Source organism: Pogona vitticeps, chromosome 5 (genome assembly GCF_051106095.1).
Source record: "Pogona vitticeps strain Pit_001003342236 chromosome 5, PviZW2.1, whole genome shotgun sequence".
Lineage (NCBI taxonomy): Eukaryota > Metazoa > Chordata > Lepidosauria > Squamata > Agamidae > Pogona > Pogona vitticeps.
Genome location: NC_135787.1, coordinates 195,407,340 through 195,434,550, shown reverse-complemented (window position 1 = coordinate 195,434,550; position 27,211 = coordinate 195,407,340). Strand labels below are relative to the sequence as shown.

The following is a 27,211-nucleotide window of genomic DNA, read 5'->3' as shown; positions in this document are numbered from 1 at the left end:
TTGCTTGATAATATCATTTATTGATGCAGAGGTTTTTGTTTCATTGATGATTTATCCTTTTACATGAACCGACTATGATTTTTCATTTATTCTTAAAACTACTAGCACATTCTATGGAGCAAAACATAGACAAAAAATGTAGATTTTTTTTAAAAAAAGTAACATTTTGCATGTTGAAACAGGGTATGCACAATACAAAGAGCAGGTAACGGCTCCTTCCCTAATGCGTGGAGTCGCACCGAGTGAGGGATGTGAGCATCTCCCTCCATCACCCGTTCAAGCCATTGTCTCGGGCTCCCCACCCTCAACATTGCAAAGTTTCCATTCAAAGGTATCATCCTTCGTGCCGTGAAATGGCTAAGAGACCAAGGCCCAAACAAGACGATAACTAGGAGCATGTTATTGAAAGGAGAGCCGTCTTAAGAGGTCAGATGTTCTAGCGCCAGCTTGCCTTGCCCCGCAAGTGGCAAATGCTTTGGTTCTGTGGCGCCGGTTTCATTTGCAAGTCTAATTCTCCGGGAGTGGGGCTTTGAAGTGACTGCGTCTCTGGAGGGGAAAGGTTGCCACAGCAGGAAATGTGCATTTCCTTTAAGGCAGGACCCATAGAGGAGAACTAAATTGGTTAGCAGCCACGGCACCCGCAAAGGTATAGGATCAAAACTAAAAACAGATGAACGAGAGTTTAGAGCATCACCTGACACCCCCTCCCAGGCCACCGTAAGCCCCCTGGAAGGGCAAAGCAGGTCATGAGAGAGGCAGGAGGGGTCCGGGGACGCCAGGGCTTTATCTGATTCCCCTGCCCCCCCCCAGCCTCTTGGTGCAGAGGGAGGGGCGGAAAGCAACAGGTGGGCAGGTTAGGGACGATGCGTGGCCTGGGGAGCCCTCACGGCAGGAGCTCCACGTAGTTGGCTGGGAAGAGGCCCTCCTTCCCGTGGCAGTGCCCACGCCACCAGCCCTCGTCCACGCGCTCAATGCCCGTGATGGTGTCTCCGGGGTAGAAGGAAATCTCGTCGTCTCCTTCTGCAAAGACAGAGGGAAGGGAAAAGGCAGAAAGCATCAGTCGGCAGCCCCACGGCCGATTTCTCGGCTCCCGGTGGTTTTCGTTGGTGTCCCTCCTTTCTCCGAATCCAAGGAGCCCAGGCGGTTCATAACAAGGTGGGAAAGAACCCAGAGGACTCAAACACAGGAAGTTGCAACGTTAAAATGCAATCACGCCTATGGGCCTAAATCCATTTGGACCCACTCGATCCAGGGCTGAATGGTAGGTTTCCCAACACCATTTATGACCTATAAAGGCCTACACCAAGTGGGCCAAAACTATCTCCCATACTATCCTCCCAGCTGGGCTTTGAGATCTGCAGGGAGAGCCACGCTTAGGGCCCTGCAGCCACCTGTTGGGGGTGTGGACTCAAACAAGGGCCTTCTTTGGGGCCACTCCCAGACCGTGGAACTCCTTGCCAAGAGATATCGAGCTTGTTCCCATTCTTGTGGTCCTTCTGGCAGCAGACAAAGCCTATTTTATTTTTGTGGCGGAGTGGATAAACTGCAGTACTGCAGCCAAGACTCTCCTCACAATCCAGGTTCAACCCCAGGTTCACTCGGCCTTCCACCCTTCCAAGGTCAATAAACTGAGGACCCAACTTGCATGAGGGGGAGAAGAAATGTGCAGCCTGCACGGCTCAGTTTTAAACTGTACAGAGAGTACTTTAAACACTATGGGGCGGTATGGAAGCAGCACACTTTTATTTTGAGAGAGACTGTTGGGAAGTAAGAGCCTCACCTCACAGGAGCTTAGCGGAAATTCTGGCTTTCTTTGTTTTAAGGCCAATTAATATTTGTATTTTCATTTGAATGCATTTAAAGTCTTTTAACTTGGATTGTACTTTGATAACATGATGAATCAAATCACTAATCAACATTTGCAGCTTTATGGTATTTTAATTTTCTATTATTATTTTTCTTGTTGTTTAATCGTTCAGTCGTGTCCGACTCTTCGTGACCCCCATGGACCAGAGCACACCAGGCCCTCCTGTCTTCCACTCACTGCCTCCCGGAGTTTGGTCAAATTCATGTTGGCAGCTTCAGTGACCCTGTCCATCCATCTCATCCTCTGTCGTCCCCTCCTCCTCTTGCCTTCACACTTTCCCAACATCAGGGTCTTTTCCAGGGAGTCTTCTCTTCTCATGAGATGGCCAAAGTATTGGAGCCTCAGCTTCAGGATCTGTCCTTCCAGTGAGCACTCAGGTTGATTTCCTTTAGAATTGATAGGTTTGTTCTCCTTGCAGTCCAGGGGACTCTCAAGAGACTCCTCCAGCACCAGAATTCGAATTAAGTTTTTAATGGTATTATAAACCACCATGGGCCCCAGTTTTTGGGGGAAACGGGGCTTTTCCTAAGTTAGACACCTGAGCATGCACACTCTTAGCTAAGCCCAGCTGACTCCGTGGGTCTCGCTGTACCTGGGACGAGCAGCTGAATTTGGCTACCTGAATCGGCTGTTTTCTGGACTGCCTCTTGGCCTCGGCCTGCTGGACGAGGGTCTCTTCAAATTGGGAGAGGCCGTGATCCACCGCCTGCCTCCAGGCTGAACGCTCAGAGGTCCAGGTTTCCCATCTTTTGAGAAAATCCATTCCTAAGGCCTTCAGGTCCCGCTTGCAGAGATCTGAAATCTATGCTCTCTGGATATTTGTAAATAGACTATATTGAATTTTACTCTCTCCATGTTGTGGTGTCATTGCAACTATATATTTCCTAACTCCAGAAAAGGTTAACAAATTCTCAACCCCAGGGAGTTTCAGAAGAGTGGCTCCCCTCACTCCGTGTTCACACCTTCCTCCAGACCGACACGACCAGCTTACCTCCCTGATAGTCATAAAGGGCCACGGCAGACAGCGTGCCTCCGCTCACTTCATACAGAGGACCTTCAGCGCCTGCAAAAGAAGCCAAGGAGGTGGCATGGATGATTACGGTCCTCGTGGGTGGACCACCGTTGCAGATGGATGGAAACAGGGCTGGACAACGTGTGCCCCCAGCCCAATTGCCCTTTTGGAGCCCCTTTCACTCACCACTTTAGAAAGAAACATTTCTTTACACAGGAAAATCTCCTGCCATCTTCCATGGTGCAATTTTGCTATGTTTTGAGGGTGCTCCAACACTTCTGATCCCCCATGTCCCCATTTCAAAAATGATATACAGTACCTATGTCATTTTTAAATGGGGTCATGGGGGCCCAGAATGCCGGGGCACCCTCAAAACATAGCAAAATTGCATATATCTATATAGATATACATATAGATAGATATAGATATATAGATATATATGTATAGATATATAGATATACAGTGGTGCCTCGCTTAACGAGCGCACCGTAGAACGACGAATCCACATAGCAAGGACGTTCTAGCGATCGCAAATGCGATCGCATACCGATGGCCCCTATGGTCGAAAATCGCTTTGCGAAGATCGGTAAGCGATCTTCGCAAAACAAAGCCACAGATCAGCTGTTCGGCGGCTCCAAAATGGCCACCGGAAGCCCCGAAATGGCTGCGCGCAACGTTTTCACGCCCTCCCCTCACTTACCGAGGGCGCGAAAATGGCTGCCGGCTATAGGAAAACTTCGCTGAACGGTGAGTTTTGGAGCCTATTGGAACGCATTAAACTAAGTTTAATGCGTTCCAATGGCTTTCCCCGTCCCGTTCAGCGATGTTTTCACATAGCGAGGGTTAATCCGGAACGGATTAACCTCGCTATGCGAGGCACCACTGTATATGCAATTTTGCTATGTTTTGAGGGTGCCTTTTATATATCTCCACCAGAGGGCAGAAGGGAGCCTTTTAAATATAAAAAAATGCTTTTTTAAAAGTTGAACTTTTCTTTAACAACAACAAAATTAAGCCCCACGGTAGCACTCTTTATAGTCCGTAACCAGCAACTTAAAGCTTAAAAAGAAAGAAATAGGCCGATTAGCTCTACGTGTTCCGTCTTCCTGGGAGGGGGTTCTTTCCACCACCCCCGCCCCCATTGACCACCCACTGTGGGGTAAAAGAAGGGCACCCTATTTGCTTTGCCCCGACGTTCCTGTCAGAGCATCCCACGGTTCAGGGGGAACCTTTCGCCCCATGCCACCCCAAGGCAGGCTCTCGTCTACGGGAAGCCAGGCGACTCCCAGCCCTCGTTCCTCAGGAAGAAAGGGCCCTTCCTCTGGGGTCCTTCCACTTCAGCCACTCCGTTCAAACTTCAGGCGAACGGTGGATTCTCTGAGAGAGCTCACGGGCCAGAGTGGGACCTTACAGGTGACCCACCGTGTCCACTTGTGTTGCAGAGACACGATTCAAGCCAATTGTTTGTGGCTGGGATATCGGGGAAAGGCCTGTGTTGACCTTCCAACGACCGACCCACAAAGCAAAGCAAGCCCACTTGTGACGTGTGGAAGAAAAGCAGCTCCTGCTGTGAAAATCTGACCCTGTCGGAGCCCTTAAGGAACTCCCTCTCCCCACAAGAGGCTCATCCTTGGGACCTGACTTGGGACAAGGGAACGGAACTCTTTAAGGCGTGAGCCTCCTTCGCGCATCAAGCATCCTATGTGCTAATGACACCGGTTGTTGCAAAACGAAGATAAGGGTTCCTAGTGCCTCTTAGTACCTCAAGGCGGGTAGGACAGGAGCCCCCTGACCCACCGCAGCCCCTCCTTTCCCTCACCTGAAGAGGCCGGTCCTGCGCCGTAGCTGCCCGGCGCCCTGTCCGGGATCTCCTCATAGTCCTGGCCCCCGTCAGCGTCGTCATCCTCGTTGTCTATGGTTTCCGAATGGCCAAAGTGAGGCGGCATCTCTTCATACTCTGCCCCACCGTCCTCCTCGTCCTCCTCTTGGAAGGGTGGGGGCACTGGGCGGCCGAAAGGCTCAGCCACGTCCTCGTAATCCCCCCCGTCATCAGTGGCTTCCACGTAGAGGGGCTGGTGGGCAGGCGGAGGGGCTGGCAACCCTCGAGGAATCTCATCCAGGTCCAGGCTTCGTGGGGGGAGGACGGGAGGGGGCTCATCTTCCTCTTCAGCCCCTCCCTGGACATCAGAGAGACATAAGAAGCACAGTGGTTATTGTCCCTTGGTCTTTGCTCTGTGTGTGTGTGTGTGTGTGTGTGTGTGTGTGTGTGTGTGTGTGTGTGTGTGTGTGTGTGTGTGTGTGAGAGAGAGAGAGAGAGAGAGAGAGAGAGAGAGAGAGAGAGAGAGAGAGAGAGAGGGTGAGTGGAAAAAACAAGAACAGCAAGTCACCCCTTATCCAAGGGATCATTATCCACTGATTCACAGTTTAAAAATATTAACATTTTAAGAGAAAAACCCTCATAACATATATTTCTAAAGATGAAGTTACCAGAACTGGCTGCTACATATACTGTAAAGTTCCTTAGAGAGAAACGTGCATCCACTATGTCGTTACCAGAATTGGCCAATAGGGGGAGCCAGAGACCATTCACTATTAGAATACATCGTGTTTCCAATAATCCACATTTTTCAGCATCCGCCGGAAGGGCTTGGAACTCTCCCCTCACGGATACAGGGGCTCCACTGTACACGGAGGGTGAGGACAAGCAGAACATTTTAAAACAACCAAATAAATAAATAAAAATTGGAAACTGCAAGTGAATAATACAAGGTAGAGAAAAGGCACTCAAAGATTTCGGCATCTGTGTTGGTTCGCCTCTTTCCACCTCCCGCTTTCATGCTACTTCAGGGTGACCCTACTGATGGTGTGAACGTGGATCTCGGAAGACGAACACCTCTCTTGGGGGCATCCGTGAGCATCGTGCAAGACAGGGCCCGCTTTGCCCAACCGCAGGATGGGAGCTGGCTGCCAATCGTGACCTGGCCCGTGACCGGGGAGCCCCCAGGAAGCATCCTTGGTGCCCTTACTAGGGTTCTTCACGTGAGGGGGGGGTATCCACTGGTGGCAAAGAAAATTGTTTCCATCAGCTTAAGTACTGCTTGGGCAGTAAGACCACCTTTCCTCTTACCTGGTGAACTGGGAGCGCCGAGGGCAACCTGGCTTCTGGGTGAACCACGACGGGCGCCAGTGGGAGTTTGCAAGTCGAATCTTCCTTCGCTGTGTCTTCATTTTGACGTGTCTCTTTAGGCTGTTTCTCGTCCTTTTCCTTTTTTAAAAAAAAAGACAGCAGTTGGTCATTCCGTGCTTGGGGATGGCTTCTGTTAGGCCAACTGTCCCGTTACCTCCGAAACGGCTGCACAACTAACCGCAGAATCCCGTACACAGGGACTGGCTACAGAGCGGGCTCACTCAGAGTGGGCTGGGGCAAAATGGGGTCACTTAAGGCCCACGAGAGAGCTGGTATGCCGTGTCGTCCTTTACAGCCAAGGAAAGCTGTAAAGAAAAAAAAGTTAGTCCCCTTCCTTGGCCCACCTGTTTCTTCCCACTTCCAGGATGCAGCCTTTCAAATTTTTAAATTTTCTCTGAAAAGCACAGCTCATCAAGGTTGCCGTAACTGGTTTATGAAAACCACTGTTGTCTCCTCCCTCTGCTCCTCCTTTTCTCCTCCATTTTCCTTCCTAGTTTCTGCTCTGTATTTCTTCCTGTTGCTTTCAGAGCAGCTTTCACTTCACTTTCTAGAACTGCAGGTTCTTCATCCTAGGGTTCCTCTTCAAAGGAGTCTGTCATCCTTTGATCCCTTCAGTACAGATCTTCAGCATGCTGTTTCCACCTTCTCTTCATTTTTTCCTAGTCAGACCATGTGTCCCCCCCCCCCCCCCCCCCGCTGGTTGTTCTGCACCCCTAAGGTAGACTTAAATTTCCCTTTGAGTTCTTGAAACTTCTGGATAAGATCTCTTCTTTTTTTCCCCTCTTGTTGTTCTCCTCTATTTCTTTGCACTGGTCCTTGTAACAGTTCTCTTCCTCTCTACGTGACAGGAGCTGAAAAACTACCTTCAGGGTTCTGACCCTATTTCTGCTTATTAAATGACCTTAAAAAGGAGTGACCCCTGACAGGGACCCAGAAAAACGTGGCTAGGAATGCTTTGGGCACAGGCTTTCTTTCTTTCTTTCTTTCTTTCTTTCTTTCCTTCTTTCTTTCTATTTTCCGTCTTTCTTTCTTTCTTTCATTCATTCTTTCTTTCTTGCTTTCTTTCCTTCCTTCCTTCCTTCCTTCCTTCCTTCCTTCCTTCCTTCCTTCCTTCTTTCTTTCTTTCTTTCTTTCTTTCTTTATTTATTTATTTATTTATTTATTTATTTATTTATCTATCTATCTATCTATCTATCTATCCATCCATCCATCCATCCATCCATCCATCCATCCATCCATCCATCCATCCATCCATCCATCCATCCATCCATCCATCTGATCGCTGGCAGAAGACGCAAACCAGCCTGTTCTCACAGCAGACCATGATGATGATTCTAGGATTTGCATATTTTTTCCAAAGTATGCAAATCCTACAGTCCTCATCCTCATCTTAGACCTGCAGAGCTGGAAGGGATCCTTTGAGATCATCCAGTCCAGCCCCTGTCAAGGAGGCACCAAGTGGGGGGATCGAACTCCCAACCTCCGTCTCCGCAGCCAGAGACCTAAATCATTGAGCTGTACATCATTGTTGTGATTATCATCATCATCATCATCATCTTAGAACTGCAGAGCTGGAAGGGGCCCTGTGGATCCTTCCCTTCCAGCCCCTGTCCAAGAGGCCCATTAAGGGAATCGAACTCCCAACCCCTCTGGCTCCCCAGCCAGAGACCTCAACCCCTGAGCTCTCCAGCTGTTCCTCAATGTGGGCATCACAAACTCCACAACTTTTTCTAGGAAGCGCGCCCTCTTTCTGGAGACCCTCGGGGGCCCATGAGCAGCTTCCCCGGGGGGGCAGAACCCATCATCCCCACAAGCCATGCTTGCTCTGGGTCATCTTGACGGGCTCCTCGCCGAGAAGGCACAACAAAGGTTTGGAGCTCCGCAGCCGGATTCTGCAACCCGGCGGCCGAGAGAGCTCTCATTTCATGGAGTCAGTGTAACCGGCGCATGGAAGGAGCTCTCCCGTTTGGTCCAAGGCCTGGGGGGGGGGTTGCTTGTAAATGTTCTGACCAAGAACCTGGACCAGACGTTCCACCCTAAACGTCCCCCCGGCGTCTCACGGGAAGACTCTGCAGAGAGGTGGGGGGGCCAGCTGGTTGTACAGCCCGGAAGAAGAACCTCAGGGAAAGGCTGTTTTTAAGGACAAGGACCATCCCTCACCTCCCCACCCCTCAAAAAAGACCCTGCCATACAAGAAAGTCACTTCCCCCCCCCCCAAGTCTGGTCTTGTGTGCCATGTAATGAACGAAAGTACCATCGATGGTCCCTAAGTGGTCCCGGCTGCAGGTGAGGGCTGCGTTGGGGCAAACAGCCTCCGAAGGAGGAGCTGCTCGTAAGGTAGAAAATCCTCAAGGCCCAGAAAGCCACGCAACCGGAGATCAGCCCCAGAAGACCCACAGGATTGGGACCCTCACCTTCTGCTGCTCCCGGGCCGCCTGGCGCTCTCGCTGGTCCCGGGCTTGGCGTCGCCCTCGCTCTTCCTCGGCCCGCCTCCGGTTGTCCTCCTCGGCCGACTTGGCCATGTTCTCAAACCGCTGCCTGAGGCTGCCGGCCCCACTGGAAGCTGTTCACAAGGATGGGGAGGTGGCGTTGACCACAGAGGTTGGGAAAGACGGAGAGGGGAAGGCTTGGTGGCAGGTGCCACGAGAGCTCTACTGAACCCACTTCTGGACCAAAAAGGTGGCTTAGAAGGACAGAAGGCAGGCTAGGGAAACATGCTCTTCTTTTTTGGACGACGAAACCCCAGATTCCCCCACCACGTCCACCACCACCACCAGGTTCATAACACTGCTCAAGAACCCTTTGGGGGGGGGCACGGTCACATTAAGGGGCGTTCCCTTCCCCCCCCTCTCTCTCTCCTGTATGGTGCATCTTTTCGCCACCCTTGCTAGGCTGAGCTGGAGAAAGAAAGACCTACCAGCCTCCACAGGCTTCGTCTTCTCGTACGAAGACGTTGGGGCTTCCATGTCATCGAAACCCGTCGCGCTCTGCAAAGAGAAGGCCCACCGGAGACTCAGCTCCTCCGCTGGGGGACGCCACGGCGGCCTCCACACTGGGACCCACACACACACACACACACACAAGAGCCCTCACTCGTGTCACTTCTTCCCTCTCTGCTCTTCCCACCTGGAGCAGACGGGGTCCCAGGAGGACATGAGCAAGCCCCATGAATATGGACTAATTAGGCCTTGACGAGACAATGAAAGAAGGCTGGACCTCCCTCGCATTGTGAGCCCCAACTAGGCCAAACCCATTCAGTTAAAGGGATTTGAACCGGGGGGACGGACACTTTATGATTCAGCAGTCCATGAATTCCTTGGGGTCACCACTGCATTCCGTCCGGTCATGCTCAACCTTGGGCCCCTTTGGGTGTTCTTGGACGGCAGTTCCCAGAAGCCTTTTCACCACCAGCTGTGCCCTCCTGGGTTTCTGGGAGTTGCAGTCCAAGGATTCCCGGGGTGACCCGCGTTTGGGGGGGACCCCTGATTTAGGCCACGGAGGTCGTGATCCAACGGCCTCAAACCCCCCCCCCCAAGAGGTTTTGTAAGGTTTGAGAGGTGCCCTAGGAGGGTCATTGGGAGCCATTCCTGATTTTGGACTCGGATCTGTTTCAGCTGCCCGTCGGAGGGCTGATGGGTTCTTCTTTTTGGAAGACCAGCTCGGAAACGCCTGGAGGTCTGGCGAAGAGAGGCAGAATGCCAATGGGGCAAGGGTGGCAAGGGGGTCAGTCTAAAGCCAAAAGGGGTTCACCACCCGTGCAATGTGCGCCTCGGCCGGTCCTCCCTCTCTTCGAGTTCAGGGACTCTCCCTAAAGTCCGATCAGTTACTGTTAAAACGTATTTGCTGGAAGCGCGGCCTCTTGACCGCAAGGCAGTTCCAGAAGGACAAAACTAAAAGGGTGGCCGTTTCTGATGGAACAAGAAGAAAAGGGAGGTCCTTTGGGGAGGTCCCTCAGCAGGGCCTTTCTCCAGGGTCTCTGCTCCCGTCAAGGCTTACCTTGTCCACCCTGTCCCTCTGGACCCCGTAGTGACCTCCGAAGCCCTTGGCATAGTCTGCAAAGGGAGGGGAGCAAAAAAGGATGGCACTCAAGACATTCCAGCGTGGCCACTTTCTGGAGGCCTCTCCTGGCAAGGCCACCTGAGGCTGGACTCACTGCCCCTTAATGGGACCCTCCCCGGTGCACCTGGCCAGGGGAGGACCTTTGCCATGGGAGGGTTCAGGGCCCCCATCCGAAGGGCCAGTGACTCCATGAAACTTGCCACGGCCTCACCCTAGAAGGAGCCTGGAACAGCTCGGACCCAGCAGGCCACCCGAGTCAGCGGCCACGATGGAAGCCACCCATGTCCTCCTGCCCACCAGAGATCCATGGACAGCCACCCACCTGTCTGGGACTCGTGGGGCTTCACCTCCTCCTTGTGGGCCCAGCCCAAGGCCGATTTGTCCTGGCGGTCCTTCTGCACTCCAAACTTCCCACCGAAACCAACGGCATAGTCTGCAGCCGAGAAGACATGGAAGGAAGGAACACACAGTCCTCCACACAGTCACGATTTGGCTAGGCACCAGCTTCCCAGAGGGGGAGAAGCGGGCAGCCCACCAGCCGTTCCTGGCATGCAAGCCTGGGGGATCATTTGTGTCGGGGACCTCTGCGTGAACAGCCCCTCCACACGGCCAGTCTTTTGGGAAAACTGCAAACCCATGCACAGCGAGTAATCCCCTGTTAGTGGGAAGCAAGATGTCTTGGGGAGGCCGTGCTGCCTAAAAGATGGCATATGAACTCCCCCACACACCTTGTTTCCAAAAAACAAAGAAAAAACCCTCTTTCAAACTACCCATGAATGACTTGGCAGCTGGGAGAGAGGCTGGTGCCGCTTGCAAAGGGGGGGGCAGGGCACAGAGAGATGGGCCCATGTGCGACAAGTGCCACCTTGATCTGATCAGGAGTGGCAAATATCACAGCCAGCGGAGGCTACAGGGAAGGAGCAAGCCCAGAAGCCAGCTATAATCACAGCCGATGCCACGTTCCTATGCTGTCCCGTCCCCCCCAGGCAAAGCACGTGAGTAGCCTTACAGGATCCCTGTCTTGAGGGGATGTCCTGGATGTGGCCCTAAACTGGATGGAGAAAGCCAGAAGACAAGGGAGCACTTGAGGGGAAGCAGTGAGCCCTCCAACGCTGGAGGGCTTCAAGAGAACATTGGACAACCCCATGGCAGATCTGCTTGGATCTGGATCCTTGCCTTGAGCAGGGGGTTGGACTGGATGGCCTTCGAGGGCCCCCTTCTGACTCCTTGTTTCTCGCATCCTACAAGTCTAAGACAAATGCAGCTGGCACACGAGTCTGAGAAATACAACCGGAGGAAGCAAAGAACCCCAGAAGGTGCCTGACATTGAGCCGGCCTGCTGGGCTATTCCCCTGGGGTGTGGACTAGGCCCTGGCTGGCACAGGGGTGGCCACATTCCATGTGTCCGCGGTGGCCTCCCGAGACCCACAACGGGCTGCTTCACACTCGTGGTTTGAGGCAGCCAACTGAGCTGAGAAAAGGCTACTTGAAACTAGCATATTGTTTATTTTAAACGTGGTCTCCCTACGTTGCCCCGCTGCTCCTGAATTTAGCTGCATCTATTTCCAGGTCAACATGAATTGGACCCAACTCCGGGAAGCAGTGGAAGACAGGAGGGCCTGGCGTGTTCTGGTCCATAAAGGGGTCACGGAGAGTCGGACGGATGACTTAACGACTAAACAACAACATTTGCAGGTCGCTAAGGGACAACAGAAAACACCTCATGACGTCTGTATATATCAAGAGTGCCCCCCATCTCTGTTCTCAGGATCCCCCCAGACAATGTCCTGAGATGTTTTTAAGCAGAAATGAGGGGAAATGGGACCTGGGATCTCCTTGTCACAAGGCGGGCGTTCTGCTCCTGAGTCCTGGACCAAAACCAAAGGCCACGATGGGGATGGGTTTCTACACACGAGGGTGTCTTCCACAGACTCAACTCTGACCCATATCCTCCTGCCCACCGGAGAGCCGTGGACGGCCACCCACCTGTCTGAGACTCGTGGGGCTTCACCTCCTCCTTGTGGGCCCAGCCCAAGGCCGATTTGTCCTGGCGGTCCTTCTGCACTCCAAACTTCCCTCCAAAGCCAATGGCATAGTCTGACAATATAAAAATGCAGCAAATATTGCACAGAACATTTGCATTATTAATTAACATACTGCTCACAAACTGGAGCATCCGCGGATTCACTTAACTGCTGCCTGAAAATATTAAATAAAAAACCCCACAGGAATATGTGTGGTAGGACCCCTGTACCCACAAGAGCATTATCCATAGTTTCACTTCTCCATGGTCTCAGAATATTAAAAATATTAAAAGAAAAAAATTAGAAATACATATTTCCATGATGTATTTACTGGAAATGGCCACTAGAGGGAACCAGAGACCATGTATGTATTCTTGTTGTTGGAGAATACATAGCACGGTCTCTGGCTCCCTCTAGTGGCCAGTTCTGGTGAACACATAGTGAGAACACTTTTTTCTGGATTGTTTTCTTTTACCGTGCTACAGTGGACCCTTGACTTACAGACGGCTTGACTTACAGACTTTTTGAGTTACAGACTTCTCTGGTCACAAAATTTAGGTTTGACTTGCAGCCTGAGAATAGACTAACAGACCAGAAAAAAAACAAAATGGAACAAAAACGGCCTGTTACGGGATTAATCGGTTTTCGATGCACTGTAGGTCAATGGAGACTTGACCTACAGACTTTTTGACTTCCAATACGGATTAAGTTCTCAAGTCAAGACCCCACTGTATATAAAGCATTCACTATTATCTGTTCTTTTCAGCACCCACGAGAGGGCTTGGAGCCAACCCCCTATGGATACAGGGGTCTTATTGTATTGATGTGTATTTCCTTGGTACAGTATATTAACCAAACCTAGTCACTGGAAGGAGCCAGAAACAACACAATATAGCATTCACTACTTTCATGTTTTCCAGCATCCAAGATTGGGGGGGGGGGGTTTGAAACCAATTCCCCACGGATATTTTGGATCAACTGTCTTCGGAAGCCCTATTGGTCAGCCTCGTTGCCAGCCTGCTCCTGCAACGCCTTCCAGGACTTCTCTCCCCGCAGGCTTAGCCGTGGCGCTTCCTTCACCTGCCCCGTCCCAGATCTGTTCACTCCCTAACCGACGGGCAGTGGACTACCTGTCTGAGACTCGTGGGGCTTCACTTCCTCCTTGTGGGCCCAGCCCAAGGCCGATTTGTCCTGGCGCTCCTTCTGCACTCCAAACTTCCCTCCAAAGCCAACGGCATAGTCTGCCGACAGAAAAGTGAGGCACATTTCGCACGGGACATACTTATACATTTGGGTTACAAATTAACGGGCTGTTCCATTCCTAAAACTGGGCCTCCAGGTGGGGCAGACGTGGCTGGTAGAGGAGAGAGCGCAAAGCGCACGGGGCTCCCTCGAGGGTGGGATCGCCCTGCCCAGACACACCCCTCCATCCCATGCTCTCCTCCACCTTGGTGGTTATCTGCACACGCCGGAAGGGGGTGGCGAACCCTGCCCCTCCCCACCATCGGAGAGTGTCAGGTCTGCCAAGGAGAAACCCTCGCTTGCTGGGAGACTCTACATCCAGGCGTGTTCTTGCTCGGAGGTAGAGCCTGCACAACACAGCAGGGGTCGGTGAGAATCACATAAGGCCACCCTCCCAGGGCTCCAAACTTATGGGTCTCCCATCTCCTAAGCCCTTCTCTCAGCAGCTCATACTCCATCTCTCCCCCCACACACACACACACACAGACACGCCCAACTCATGCAACACAACGCCCATCCTTGATCCAGACAACTCCTGGCACACAGCCTCTCTCTGCTCTTCATCCTTCGTTGTTCCCTCCCCAGGGATCACCCTGTTGGATGCTGTGGCCATGCGCTCCACGGGATCGTCCTTTGCCGGAGACCACGAAGCCCATGCTGGAGACTGAGGAGGGCGCAGAGACCCTGGTTCCACCTGCTTCGTTGTAGTCTGCTCTGACTGGCACCTCTAGCCCTCCAGAGCGTCACCCGCAGAGCAGGCCAGGGGTCTCCAAGGTGAACGAAGATCCTCTCCTTCCTCACCCCAGAGCGGGGTGTGTGTGTGTGTCTCCCACCCAAACAGCAGTGGGGCCAGACCCTCGTGGCTTCCAATCTCTTGATGAGATCCGCCTTGGGGCAGTATCTGGGAGGAGGCCACTGAGGGGGCCACTGCAAGGCAGCTGCTGTGGGGACTGGCGAGTCGAGGCACCCCAGAGGAGGGGCGGCCATCGGCGGTGGGGATCCGGCCACTTACCTTTCTGTGAAGCGTGCTTTTCCACCTCTCCCTTGTAGTCAAACCCAAGGGCTGACTGTAGGGAAGGAAAAGGGACATAAAAAATCAGGACCAGCATCCTTGATAACAGTCCAAGGTAGGAGGACGCAAGGAAGAGAAAAGGAGACAGTCCCCTGCCCCCTAGGAACTTACAGTCTAAACACCGAGCACAGACGACCGAGGCAAAACAGGGAGGCTAGTAGGCAGGGGAGGAAAGGAGAGCAAACTAGCCATTTGGGGGGGCAGCCACACAGCAAGGGGTCGGCCATCGAGTCCACCACAGAGCAGCCTTTCCTAAGAACCATGTGGGCGCTAGTCTGAAATCCAGAACGGAGGGTTCTTGGAAACGGGGGTTCTAAAAGGCAGATCTGCCAAGCGTGTGTCCAAGAAAATGAAAGCAATGAACTCGTTCCTAGAGCCGTTGCACATATTAAGCCTGGCAAATCTCCTCTTTTCCCAGCTGTGTTTTTTTTTTTTTTGCTTCCAGTTGTTTTTATTACATTTTCTAATGATGAATATGATTCGTGATGGCCAACGGGAACAGACACATTTTACCCATTGACGTCAAGGATGAAAGAACAGGGCTAACACGTGAAATATACAGAGAGAGAAGGAGGAAACATTCCACATTTTTATGTCCCCCCAGAACCGATAAACACATGAGTTTTCCCGACGCAGCGCTGACCTTGTCCGCTCGATCCTTCTGCACGCCATACCTCCCTCCAAAGCCCTTGGCCGCATCCGTCTGGGAAGAGTGCATGCCGACCTCAGCGATGTACTCATGGCCCAGCGCGCTCTGGAAACCAGGAAAGGCAGAGGTCAAAACAGGATCTCCAGGAAATCAGCAAGGATCCCCCCCCACCCTGCCCCAGCTCGAACCCATGCTTTGTGTCTGAGAAATTGGCCCTAAGGAAGGGGGGCTCTGCTTCGTGGCCCGACACAACCCACCAAGTGACTTTGGCAATGGCAAGAGATGGGAACATTTCCTGCTGGGAGCACCGTCAACCATCAGCGCTCAGAAGCAGAGAATCCGAGCCTCCCAGAACTAGAAGGGGTCTTTGGGGCCATCGAGTCCAAACCCCCCCCCCAGCTCAAGGCAGGGATCTAAGTGAAAGTCGATCTGACAAAGAGGGTTCTCTTGAAGTCCTCCTGCATTGGAGTGCTCCAGCACTCCAGCTTAAGTAATTCTCTTTTCCACCCAAGAGTTTTCTGTCATGTATAGTTTGGCCGTTAAAATGCAGGGACTTTCATGGACTGCTGGAGGAGCTTAGGGCCGAAATGTCTTCGCAGGCAGAGCGTATCAGAGGGACTGCTGGAAACAGGAGCCTCCAGACTCTGAGCGAACAACCGTCCTTATGGCATCTCTGCAGAAGCCTTTGCCCAGAAATCCCAGCCCTGGGCCTCTCATGCAAGGAGCAGGGGCCCCCCCTCCCCATCTTTGCACCTTGTCCATGCGGTCCTTCTCCGTTCCAAACTTGCCCCCATAACCGTAGGAAGCTTTGGGCGCCGTCTCCAGCTCCTTCTTCTTGAGAACTTCATGCTCCTCTGAGACTTTGCTTCTTAACTGGTGGATACTGGAGAGGCAAAGCAATGAGAAGGGTGGGGAAAGGAGATATTATGGGATGGTTTTGCCCCAGGCAACACTATAAGCGGGAAATGGGGTTTGCTGTTTTGTCCTCAACAAAGTAAAGAAGATGTTTTTAAATTCTTTCTACAATTACTAAGGTCTCAAAGTGAGACTGTAAGTGCCAGTTAATGAGAAAAGGGGTGGACTACACTGGGGAACTTGAAGCTATTCTGCTCTGTGAATCCCACACTTCTGCTTTGCAGCTAGAAGAATTTAAGCAAAAATTCAAAACTCGGCAACAGAAAATTGAGCACAAAGCCGCCCTTTTCTTCAGTCTGCAGGAGCAATTTATTTCCAGATGGAATTGTGTTAGGTGCTAAGAAGCATCTCCAGGAGGTGTGAAATGACAATATTTTTGAGGAGGAGAGGGAGTGCTATAACTCCCTTGACCCACCAGCCATCATAGCCATGCTAGCTGGAGAGGCTATAGCTTGGGGGCAGGAGAGCTAGCCTGAAATATAAGCATGTTGTCTGTTACAGTGTGCTTGTTCACATGGAAGGAAGGAAGGAAGGAAGGAAGGAAGGAAGGAAGGAAGGAAGGAAGGAAGGAAGGAAGGAAGGAAGGAAGGAAGGAAGGAAGGAAGGAAGGGAGGGAGGGAGGGAGGGAGGTCCTACTGTGTTTAGTAGGATTTACTCCTTTGTAAGTCCATTTATTGTCTTATTTATTTCTATTTATAAGCTACTGAGGTTGGACCAATCACGCAGAACAACAAGCAATATAGGTATAAGAAGAGGAGAACAAAGAAGAGTTTAAGATCATATTGTACCGATAAGAAGAGACACGGCTTTGCCAATGCTTAGATGGCAGGCGAAGAAATTTTGCAGCCCAAAGAACAGAGGTTGAGTTTAGGACTCAGATGGCTGTTAAGGAATCCAGGTTAGAAGAAAGAAGGAGCAAGCCAGAGAGAGAGAGAGAGAGAGAGAGAGAGAGAGAGAGAAGGCAAGGAAGGCAGAGGGGAATAAAAGCTGGCGGTGAGGGAAAAGCAAGGAGGAGGCAGGCGGTGGCATGGATGGAAAGAGCCCTGACTGTGGGTGTTGCCAAAAGCTTGAAAGAGAAGAACGACAATCACAGCTCAAGGAACTTCAGGGATAAAGCAAAGCCGCCCGAAGTGAAACCAACAGAACCAGCAGAGCGGGAAGCAAGAAAAACGGGGCATAAAGACCTGACACTTATGATGTCACTGAACTGCTATTTTCAGAGAGAGAGAAAACAAAACACATGCATTTTCAGAAGCAAACAAAAACAGCAAAAGGGTGCCAGAAGGAGGAGGAGGAAGGAAGGAAAGAAGGCAAGGATGCCTTCAGTCCGTCCTCGGAGATCGAAATGGGGAACTCGAGGTTATAAATGACAAGGATGCGGAACTGAGTTAAAAACTGGGCTTAGACCAGTTCCTTTTTTTCCCCCTTGACTATCCACCCGCAGAATTCTTCAGCCAGAGAGGACCCGATGGCTGGCTGCGCTTTCAGGGGAAGGTGTCGTCCAAACCCCGGCCAGGGTTGGTAAAGCGAGCCAGCCGTCCCTCAGAAGACCCTTGAGGCTCAAGGAAGAAGCAAGACTTTCTTTGGGGGGGGGTGAGATGGGAGGAGAGAGGCTCTGCCCCAGGGCAGGCAGGAAGCCAAGGCTGAGGGTCTCCTGGTCTGCCGGACGCCCAGATGATGGGTTCACCTCTGGGTGCCTCGTCAGGGAAAGAGAGGGCAACCACAATGGGCCGGAAGGCACGTCGTCCAAAGGAGCTCATTCTACCTGCCGCACCGAGAAGCTCAGCTTTCTTGCACGCACGCGGCTGGTCTACCCAGGCCCTTATTTGGGAAAGGGCGCTGGGTGAAGACACCACTTCCTTTTCCTGCCAGAAGCTGCTGCTGCAGTCGCCACCGTGCGTGACGTGCAAGAGGAACTGCCTCGGCTCAGCTTTCCTCCCACCTGAAAGCAGGACCGTGCATGGGCTACTACGCCATGGGTGGGGGGTGGCTTCAGGGCCAGTCCACAGCCCTCCTCACGGTCTCTTTACAAGAACAGAGGGTTCACACGGGGTGGTGTTCATCCTGAATCCTTTCGTGGGTGCACATTAATGTCAAAATAAGGCCCTCTCTGCCCATTTTAACCCTCATGCACCACGATGAGCAATTGCAGAAACTGAGCAATCGCTCATCGTGGTGCGTCTCTTGCAGCATCCTCCACCGAGAAGCTGTAAAACTCAGTATGCTTTATAATTTTATCTGTTGTGAGCTACCTTTCACACTCTATGGGGAGAAAGATGGCATGTAAACAAACAAACAAATAAATAACATGGCCAGATTTTGGCCACTTTCTACAGAATCCCTTGTGGACTGGAATAAAAAAAGGCCAAGCTATTAAGCAGAGGAATACTGCATTGCACTAATGTGGGGTGGTATAGGAAGGAAGGAAGGAAGGAAAATAGATGTATGGATAAAAGGAAGGAAGGAAGGAAAATAGATATATGGATAAAAGGAAAGAACGAAGGAAGGAAGGAAGGAAAGAAAATAGATATATGGATAAAAGGAAGGAAGGAAAATAGATATATGGATAAAAGGAAAGAACGAAGGAAGGAAAATAGATATATGGATAAAAGGAAGGAAGGAAGGAAGGAAGGAAGGAAGGAAGGAAGGAAGGAAGGAGGTTGGGCCCTACTGAGGAAGCAGATGGTCAAGAATCCGAAGGTTCAGGAAGCACAAGAGATAGAAGATTAACACAGAGCATGGTTACATTGGGGGAAAATATTTGAATCAGGTTTAGTGTGTTTTGAATCAATATTAAAAAAAAGTAACTGTGCGACACATTGGAAGTGAGTTATTTTATCCTTCCACCAGAGGGTCATTTATTTTAACTCAGATGTCCAATTGATTTATTCTTGGTCATTTAGGCAAATGTGCACACTTCTGTCAGTGTAAATTGAATCTGGCTGCCTCACAGCCACTTGCCACTGCTGTTGTAGGGGTATTTTTAATCTTATTTTTTCTTGCCTGCTATCTGAAATAGTGCTAGTATGATATAAAACAGATCAATTGTAAATTTCCACTCACTGGTGCATCTTCACTCTGGCCAGCCTGGCTCCTGGATCCCTCTCTCCTTCTCCCTCCCCCTCCATTTGTCTGTCTGTCTATCTGTCTGTCTCTGTCTCCATGAGCTGTCTTTCTCCATGGGCTGCAACAGAAACTTGCAGACTGATCTTTTTTTCCTATCTGTCATGTCATACTAGCGCTATTTCAGATAGCAAGCAATAATTATTTAAAATAGATTTAAAATAACCCGACAGCAGCAGGTCCGAGCATCCAATGTCATGATTCTAATAGCCAAGCTAGCCTCCTCCACCAAGATACAACATGGTTTAAAAGCAGATTAAAAGTTTTCCCATACATACTGACCCCAAAACCACATCACTATCAGAAGACTGTAAACCAGTCTCAAAAAACACCGGCGCATCTCCTGATCTCTGGCCACATCTCTAATTTGGGAAGGAACTTCTGGGTTAACCAGAACGGGTGGAAAACCACAAGAGGCGCTTTCGTTCATGTCCGGACTCTTTTGTGGCTTTATGATAGACAGCCTCTGAAACATGATCGTTTCAGGATTCCAAAATAGAGGGTAATGAAACCATCATAATTCATTCAGATTTCCTCCTTTGGAAGCTCATAGATCTGGTAAACGGTCACCATGAGATCTGGCGAATCTGATGACGCTTCTCTTTCTCATTGGTCCTGTTTCCTGATAATGATGATGATGACGAGGACGTGATGTGAGGAAAGGACCTGCTGCATCAGTCCAATGATGGTATTTGTTTCTCAGGCCCTGTTGTTGCATTGCCCGCTTCTGGAGCGCACGTCTGTCTGTTGCCGTAACCCTGATTTTTTGGAGTCGTCTGGGGGCTTCTGTAGAGGTTAACTCAGTCCAGTGCCGTGAAAGATTTGGAACCTTACTGTTTATTGAAAGACCAAGTTCTCAAAAGGACCCCATAATGAAAGATGGCCCTCCTTCCAAAAGAATCCAAATCAAGAGTATTCTTCTGGCACACACCCCATTCCTAAAAAATACTGCTAATCCTTCGTCCTTTGGAATTCCAACGAGATGAAAACCTCAGAAAACACTAGGTGGATGTTTTGGTTTGTCTTTTTGTTTTGTTTTTCAGTCCCTGTGCTTGAAACCTAATAATACACATAGAGAAGGAGCAGGCAGAGAAACAGCACACATCTGGAATGGTCTCCAAGGGACATTGCAAAAGTCAGACCGGCTTCTATAGCATTAAATCTCTTGTGCCTTTAAGGGCTGTCCTAAAGAACAAGCAAGCCAGGTGGCCCGAGAGCCAAATATCTCGTGCTAAATTTGAATACAAGACCCGAGAGGCAGACCTTGTCTATCAGGCGGGAGGGCAGTGGGAACAGAGAACGAAATAGCACTCACTCGATGTGTTCGGCACGGCCGGAGCCCTCGATGGTTTTTGCTCCCCACCTTTGCTCCTTCTCTGAGATATCATTCTGGAGAAAAAGAAAGGGTCCTTGTTAATACGAGAGAGCCAGCCTGCATGGGGCAGGGGTTGTAGTGCCAGACTAGGACTCTGCAGACCTGGGTTCAAGGGCCTGCTCGGTCATGCACAGCCACGGGGACAAAGGAATGCCTCATATCCTAGGATGCCGCTGGGCCACTTTCTGTGGTTGCTTTAGCTTTTTGTCTTTCTTTTTGACCACCATGCTTTAGCACCTCCCGAATCTTAAGGGGGGGAGGCAGAAGCTACACCTGTCATGTTGGGACAGACTTAAGGCATGGTATGAGGCGCAGACCCTCCAGGATATCCCAGTGGGAGAATCCCGGGAAACTCACCACAAAATCGGGGTCCGTATCCCAATCATCTCCCTGGGATTCCACCTTCACGGACACGTTGTGGCCAACAGCAGCCTTCCACATCTGGGCATGAGAGAGAGAGAGAGAAACAAGGAAACAGATGAATCCAGTTATTCCCATGGCTCGGTCCAAGGCAGAGCACGGACAGGCGTGAGAGACCACCGATGTACCACCCTGGGTACGTCACAAACGGCACGTTTTTTTGTGACACCCAGAGGCTCCCCTTTTTTTTGCCAGACTACCAGTTAAACCCGAGGGAAGTCCAGAGGAGGATCTGGTCCCTTCTGTAACCTCCAGAGATAAAAGGACGGTCAGCTTTTGTTGAACGATGGTAGACCCAGGGCAGTGTCTTCTGGAAGAGCCGGACTACGACTCCCATCGTGGCCCTAGAGCAGAGCAGGGCTGGCCAAAGTTGCAAGCGGCGGGCACCGAGGATGGGCGGGGGGGGGATGATGATGGCCACCTGCTTGAATAACTCCTGAGGGGCACTGGATCAGCACAAGGGGCTTTGCGTGTGTCTGTTGTGCTCGCTTTCCTCTCACGCCTTTGGTGGCCCTCCTTCGGTGGCATCAGAAGGCATTTCCTCCGAGTCTCAGATCTTGGCCTTTGAATCTCAGGGAGTGGGGTGGCGACTGAGCCGGCAACCTTAGCTGGAATCCAATGAGGTCCGTCCCTTGAGGCCAAGGAGGTTCAGCACGCTTAAAAAGAAATCCATCTTCACATGGCCCATGGTCGGGACAGAACCCTGCATGCACAGCAGTGGGGGGAGTCACGCACACACGGACGGGTGGAGTTGTGTGCGAGAGAGGTGGAGCCTCGCCCAGCGGGGCTGAAAATCGGAGGGCATGTTGCGCTTGAGTCCTGTTTACCCATGATATAAATTAACAAAGAAATGCCCCCAAATAGATGCGGAAACTTGCGTTACACAAATGAGAATAACAATTATATTGTACAGAAGAAGCGTATACAAAACATTGAAAAAGGGGGCAAGCAATATTATTTTAAGCAGTTTGTTTAACAATGAGCATGTAGAAAAGAAAAACAAAGTTGTTGTTCGTTTTATAGGGCTTTGGCCTCATAATGAATAGAAACTGAGTTCTAGAAGGAGTATGAAATCATATATATTCTACTGTATTGATGAAATAATATGCATATCTATAGCACTGCCAGTAAAATACATCAGTTTAGCTGGTAATGCTCAAGCGAGGAGCAATTTTGCTTTGACCTTGACAGCCGGGAGCTTTGCAAGCCAAGCCTTAGTGACGGCAGGAGCTTAATGCCTTCGTCAGAATTTGTACTTTTTAATCAGTTAGAAGCCAGTTGCCCCTCCCTTGAGCTTTACCAGCTAAACTGATGTAATTTATTGACAGTAGAATAGAGACAGATACTATTATTTTCATCAATGCAATAGGTAAGAGGCCTCCAGACCTTAACCACATTTCTGGGCTTAGCGCCAGAGACCTACTGTGGGAGCGAAAGTCCCACGGATTGCATGACTTTATGAGCCTCTGCTCTAACCCGGTGCAAGTTCTTCTGACCTTCTCACTCAAGTCCACTGAACTGAATGGGTTTATCAAATGCATAAAGTGTTGCAGGTAAAGGCAGCAATCCTCTCTGTACTTCTGTACGGGATCTTACTTCCGAGTAGAGAGCTCCATGCATTTGCCCTATCAATGGGACCAATTTTGTCTTGGGTAGAATTGACGGGGCTTTCATCTGAGGCTTGGACAACGGTCCCCAAGGCTGTTTACTTCCTCGAGGATGGTGCTCCTTAAAACAGTTTCTAGGGTTGACTGGCTGGCTATCAGGAAAAGTGAGTACAGTATCAGGAAAAACTTCCTAAGTGTTAGAGCTGTATATCTGGAAGTTGAGTCATGGCAAATGGACTTCTTTCTTGTTAGGTTGAAACGTTTCGCTACTCATGCAAGGAGCTTCTTTAGTTAGAGCAATACAGCAATAGAACCCGTTACCTCGATAGGTAGTGAGCGCTCCAACGCTGGAGGCCTTCAAGAGAAACTTGGAGAACTGTTTGTCTGATCTGCTTTGACTTGGATTCCTGCATTGAGCAGGGGGTCGTACTTGATGGCCTTAGAGTCATATTTAATTATTCTGTGATTCTATTCCATCCATCCATCCATCCATCCATCCATCCATCCATCCATCCATCCATCCATCCATCCATCCATCCATCCATCGACTAATGAGGCAGCCAGACTTCTCACTGGGGTGAAAAAAATATCAGCATATTTCCCCCACTCTGGCTGCATTGCATTGGCTGCCCTTTCGTTTCTGCATTGATTTCAAGGTGTTAATGATTACATATAAAGCCCTAAATGGTTTAGGACCTCTATATCCAGCGGAACGCCTCCTTCCACCTAGATCTACCAGAACCACATGTTCTAGCCAGGAAAGATGGCTGAGGGGCCAAATGCCAAGGGAGGCCCGGAGAGAAAAAAACAAGAAACTGGGCCTTCTCGGCAGTGGCCCCTCACCTTTGGAACAATCTTCCCACAGAGATCTGTCTGGGCTCCCTCGCTGGGTGTTTTTAAGAGCAAACTTAAGACCTGGCTCTTTAGGCAGGCTTTCCCTCCTGTCATCACCTAATTTATTTGTTGCTGTCTGAATATATATTAATACTGTTGTTTTTATTTTATTATATTGTTTTTACTATTATCCATAATTGTTAGCTGCCGAGAGTAGACTTCAGTCTAGATGAGCAGGGTGGGTATGTATGTATGTATGTATGTATGTATGTATGTATGTATGTATGTATGTATGTATGTATGTATGTATGTATGTATGTATGTATGTATGCATAAATAAATAAATAAATAAATAAATAAATAAATAAATAAATAAATAAATAAATAAGTCCGTCCGTCCGTCCGTCCGTCCGTCCATCTCTTCATTGTTATTTAGACAGCATCCAAGCTTTTCTTTAAACTGCGGAACCAGTTTAGTGGAGCCAGTGACCTCGGGAGCGGGTGATCATTGGGCAGATCTTGTATGATTTGTATTCCTGCCTTGAGCAGGGGGTTGGTCTTGATGGCCTCCCAGGCCCCGTCCAACTTCACTTGTCTATGATTTCTGTGATTCTGTGCTCCTGCTGTTTCTTTCACTGTAGCAACCCAAATATGATGTGCCTTTTTTCCTACATTAATTTGAAGTTCTGAAACCCTATTGCACGGTTAAGCCAACAGCCTAACTTTTCGAAGTCCGTTCCCCTAGGTTAAGAAATGGGCCCAGACGTGACTTGGTTGCACGGAGCCAAATCGCAGGATCCCCCGTGCACTGGAAATGCTGACACTTGCCCCTAAATGTTCACACTCTTTGCACACCTGTGGAACAGGATGTCGGCCAATGAATTAAATGCCATCTTTAATTTTATTTGCTCTTTAATTTTGCCCTAGTGGATTTCTGAGAAGATGGTCAATTGATTGTCGCCTTTCAAAATCAAGAATGACATCATTCCCTGGGTGGGATTGCTGGGGTTCTTAATCGTAAGAAATGTGGTTACAACCAAGTGCGCTAGAAGCCTGCTTTTTTTAAAAAAGCAAAGCATAACCTTCAAAGACCTCAAGGAATTGGCCGGAGCTGGAAAAGCAGCCTTTGATCCCCACGAAAGCTGGCCGCCTCTTTGGGGCCAATGAGGGTTACGGGTCCTGGAGGTGAGCAGAAGGTTTTGCGGAGAGACCAAAGGTTTCTCACTCTCCAAATGAACTGAATATACAATCAAGCCTGTACATGAGAAAGTTAGACTCGGGGTCTTTTCCCTGATACGCTGGCTTTCTCTAGGCAAGGCATGCTCACAGGTGGAAGGACAAGTCCCCCTCTGCCCGGCTCACCCACCCAAGTGTGCTGGTCAACAGGCTGCCTGACTTTGGAGAGAAGGCGACGCCGGCAACAGCAGCACCAAATCTGGCCAGGAAAGCAACGCAAGGAAAGGGAACCGGCCATGGCATTGCAAGGATGAGGAGAAATTGATCAGCGTGCCATTGACAATCTGCACAACACAAGAACGTAGTGCAGCCTCGAGGAGCTGTTTTAAAACTGGAAAGGAGCCCAGAAGCCCAGCATTGCAAAAAGACAAGCCTGCCCCTGTAAATACACAAGCCCCAAACTCCGCGATGAATCCCCGTGACCGGCACGTGTATTTCAGGACCTGTCAGGTTCACTGGTCCTTCCCCAAGGGGATATCCATCCAGATTCGCAGGGCCCTTCGGCAGCTCTTCCCAATGAGGGCACGAAGCCAACGAACAGCGCAAACCTCAGGAAGAGCATTAGCCGTTGACGGCTGGCTGCTCATCGCGTTTCAAGGGGGCTCATCTTAGCAAAGCTAGCTTTGCAAGCCGCCAGGGGTGTGCTGGCTTCCTGCAAATTGACTGAGCCGATTTGCACGCTGGGCGCTCCTCCTTTTTAAAGCTTTTGGATGTGTCCGCTTCCGCCGTTCAAGGCGCGGTTTGGCTTGGCCTGCCAAAGGAGCCCTCTCGTCTTCTCTTCGCTGCCAGGGTGTCCCCTGCCCTATCCCCGTGGCCTCACTAGGAGACACACGGGTAAACTTCGAATCGAATCATGGCAGAGCCGGATGGCAAGGCTCCTCACCTTGGCCAGGCCCCAGAAGGACAGGTTTCGGCAGCTGCCACACTGTGGCCAAACGGGCACCGGGCTTCCCTTTCAAAAGCTCCAACGGGGAAGAGATCACCCGTTTCTTCCATGGAGAAAACCTCTCCGGCAACCAGGATGTCTCTCCCCCCCCCCGCCACCGCCCTGCTTTGCTGGGAGTCGCCTCCTATTGCGGTTTCAGTCCCTTCGTTCACATCCTACTTTGCACGCCCAAGGTGGGCCCGTGGCACAGTTCTTCTGGTGAGCAGCAACTTGGGGGTGTTTCACGGCTGCCTTCTCCCCAGTTGTCCCCAGATGTCCCCAGAGAGGCACTGCAGGTCCCCATAGCGTGCCATGCCCTCGTCTGACCTGAAAACCCCGTGCCCCACAGCACGGCCCTTGTTGGCACACGGGAATGGTCAAGGTGTTATCCTGCAAGCGGCCTCAGCACCCTCCCCCTGGGGCTGTCTTGGGGGGCACCCATCTCGTAGCCAGGAAAGCAAACACAAGAAGGCAGCCAGCGGCCAGAGGTAGCCAGTGAACCAGGTCACCCGGCCACCCCATCCATGCATACACCCCACCCCTCACCCCTTCTGATTTTGTACCTTTGGCTGGGAAACTTTGCTCCCCCCAGGCCCGGCGGCTGCTTCTTCTGCTGACTCAAACCCTCGGTTTCAGCAGCAAAGCTGAGCTCACCCAAGTTCCTGTTTCACCCAAATTGCTCATTTCCTGTAGGCCAGTCTCTCAGGGAAACTTTGCAGATCTAAAAAAACCCCAAATATCACGCAAGATGGGGGAAGGCCAAAAAAATCCTTGTAGTCGGCATATGCAGACGAATCCAAACTCTGAGAAGGTGCCGCCAGGAGACCCCCCGCAGGGCACGGGAAGGGCCACCGAGCGAACGGAACCAGCCGATATGTTGAGCCACAGTGGTGGAAGAGGGGAACCAGCAAGAAGTGTGCCTGTGAGCACATGCAGAGCGACCACCCCATATGATCCCTGTTGGGCACACCCAAGCAATCCCAACGGGCTGCAACAGGGAAACACACTGAGCGCAGGGCCGGAAGCAACCATCGTAGGACATGCCTCTTGATGCCCACGGCCTTAGGAGGCGTGGAAGCCAAGGAAGGTCCAAACTCTGCCAGTCCGAGTCTCCCAGAGGGCAAGGGGCCAGGAAGCTTCAGGGGGAGACCGGTGGGCAGGTTCTCCAGAAGCCGTCGGCTGGTACCTGTGGGAACCGGAAGAGCATCTTCTTCCGTCCCTCCTCCGGTTTAAAGTCCTAACGTTAACCCCCTTCCACCCCATGCCCCTTTCCCCGGAGGCCGGGGTGGTGGTGGTGGCACCAAGGCAGACGGTTCTTGAGCACCATGGCCTCTCTGCCTGCAGGAGCTTCTCCTGGGGAAGGCTCACCTTTCACCTCCACCGTTCCAGGTTAACACCGGCTGAAGAGTGATCTTTTGGTTTTGGACCCTTTTACTAGACTTGTTTCAACAGTCCTTTCATCATAAGCCATACAACCGCCAGTAAAATAAATAAAAAAATAGCACTTCTATATTTTCAATACATAAAACCAAGCCATGAAAAGACCATAATGCTGGGAAAAATGGAAGGCAACAGGCAAAGAGGAAGACCCAAACGCGAGATGGTCCGACTCCCTAAAGCAAGCCACAGGTTTGAGCTTGCAAGAGCTCAGCAAGGCTGGTGCG

At 50.8% G+C, this 27,211-nt stretch overlaps 1 protein-coding gene across 2 annotated transcripts; it reads right to left on the bottom strand.

Moving 5' to 3' along the window:
* LOC110070277 (hematopoietic lineage cell-specific protein) lies at window positions 1-26,220 on the bottom strand. 2 transcript variants are annotated; one of them, XM_078376666.1, is made up of 16 exons: window positions 26,111-26,220; window positions 20,883-20,966; window positions 20,466-20,539; window positions 15,866-15,995; window positions 15,107-15,217; window positions 14,404-14,458; window positions 13,280-13,390; window positions 12,112-12,222; window positions 10,448-10,558; window positions 10,063-10,118; window positions 8,984-9,053; window positions 8,481-8,629; window positions 6,007-6,144; window positions 4,699-5,056; window positions 2,859-2,930; window positions 1-1,020 (listed from the first exon to the last, which is right to left on the bottom strand). In XM_078376666.1, the coding sequence occupies exons 2-16, from the start codon at window positions 20,964-20,966 to the stop codon at window positions 884-886; spliced, it is 1,767 nt and encodes a 588-aa protein (XP_078232792.1). In that variant the 5' UTR covers window positions 26,111-26,220; the 3' UTR covers window positions 1-883. The 2 variants fall into 2 exon arrangements, with proteins under 2 accessions (XP_078232792.1, XP_072858488.2); XM_073002387.2 differs by lacking the exon at window positions 13,280-13,390.
* Window positions 26,221-27,211: the final 991 nt, after the last annotated feature.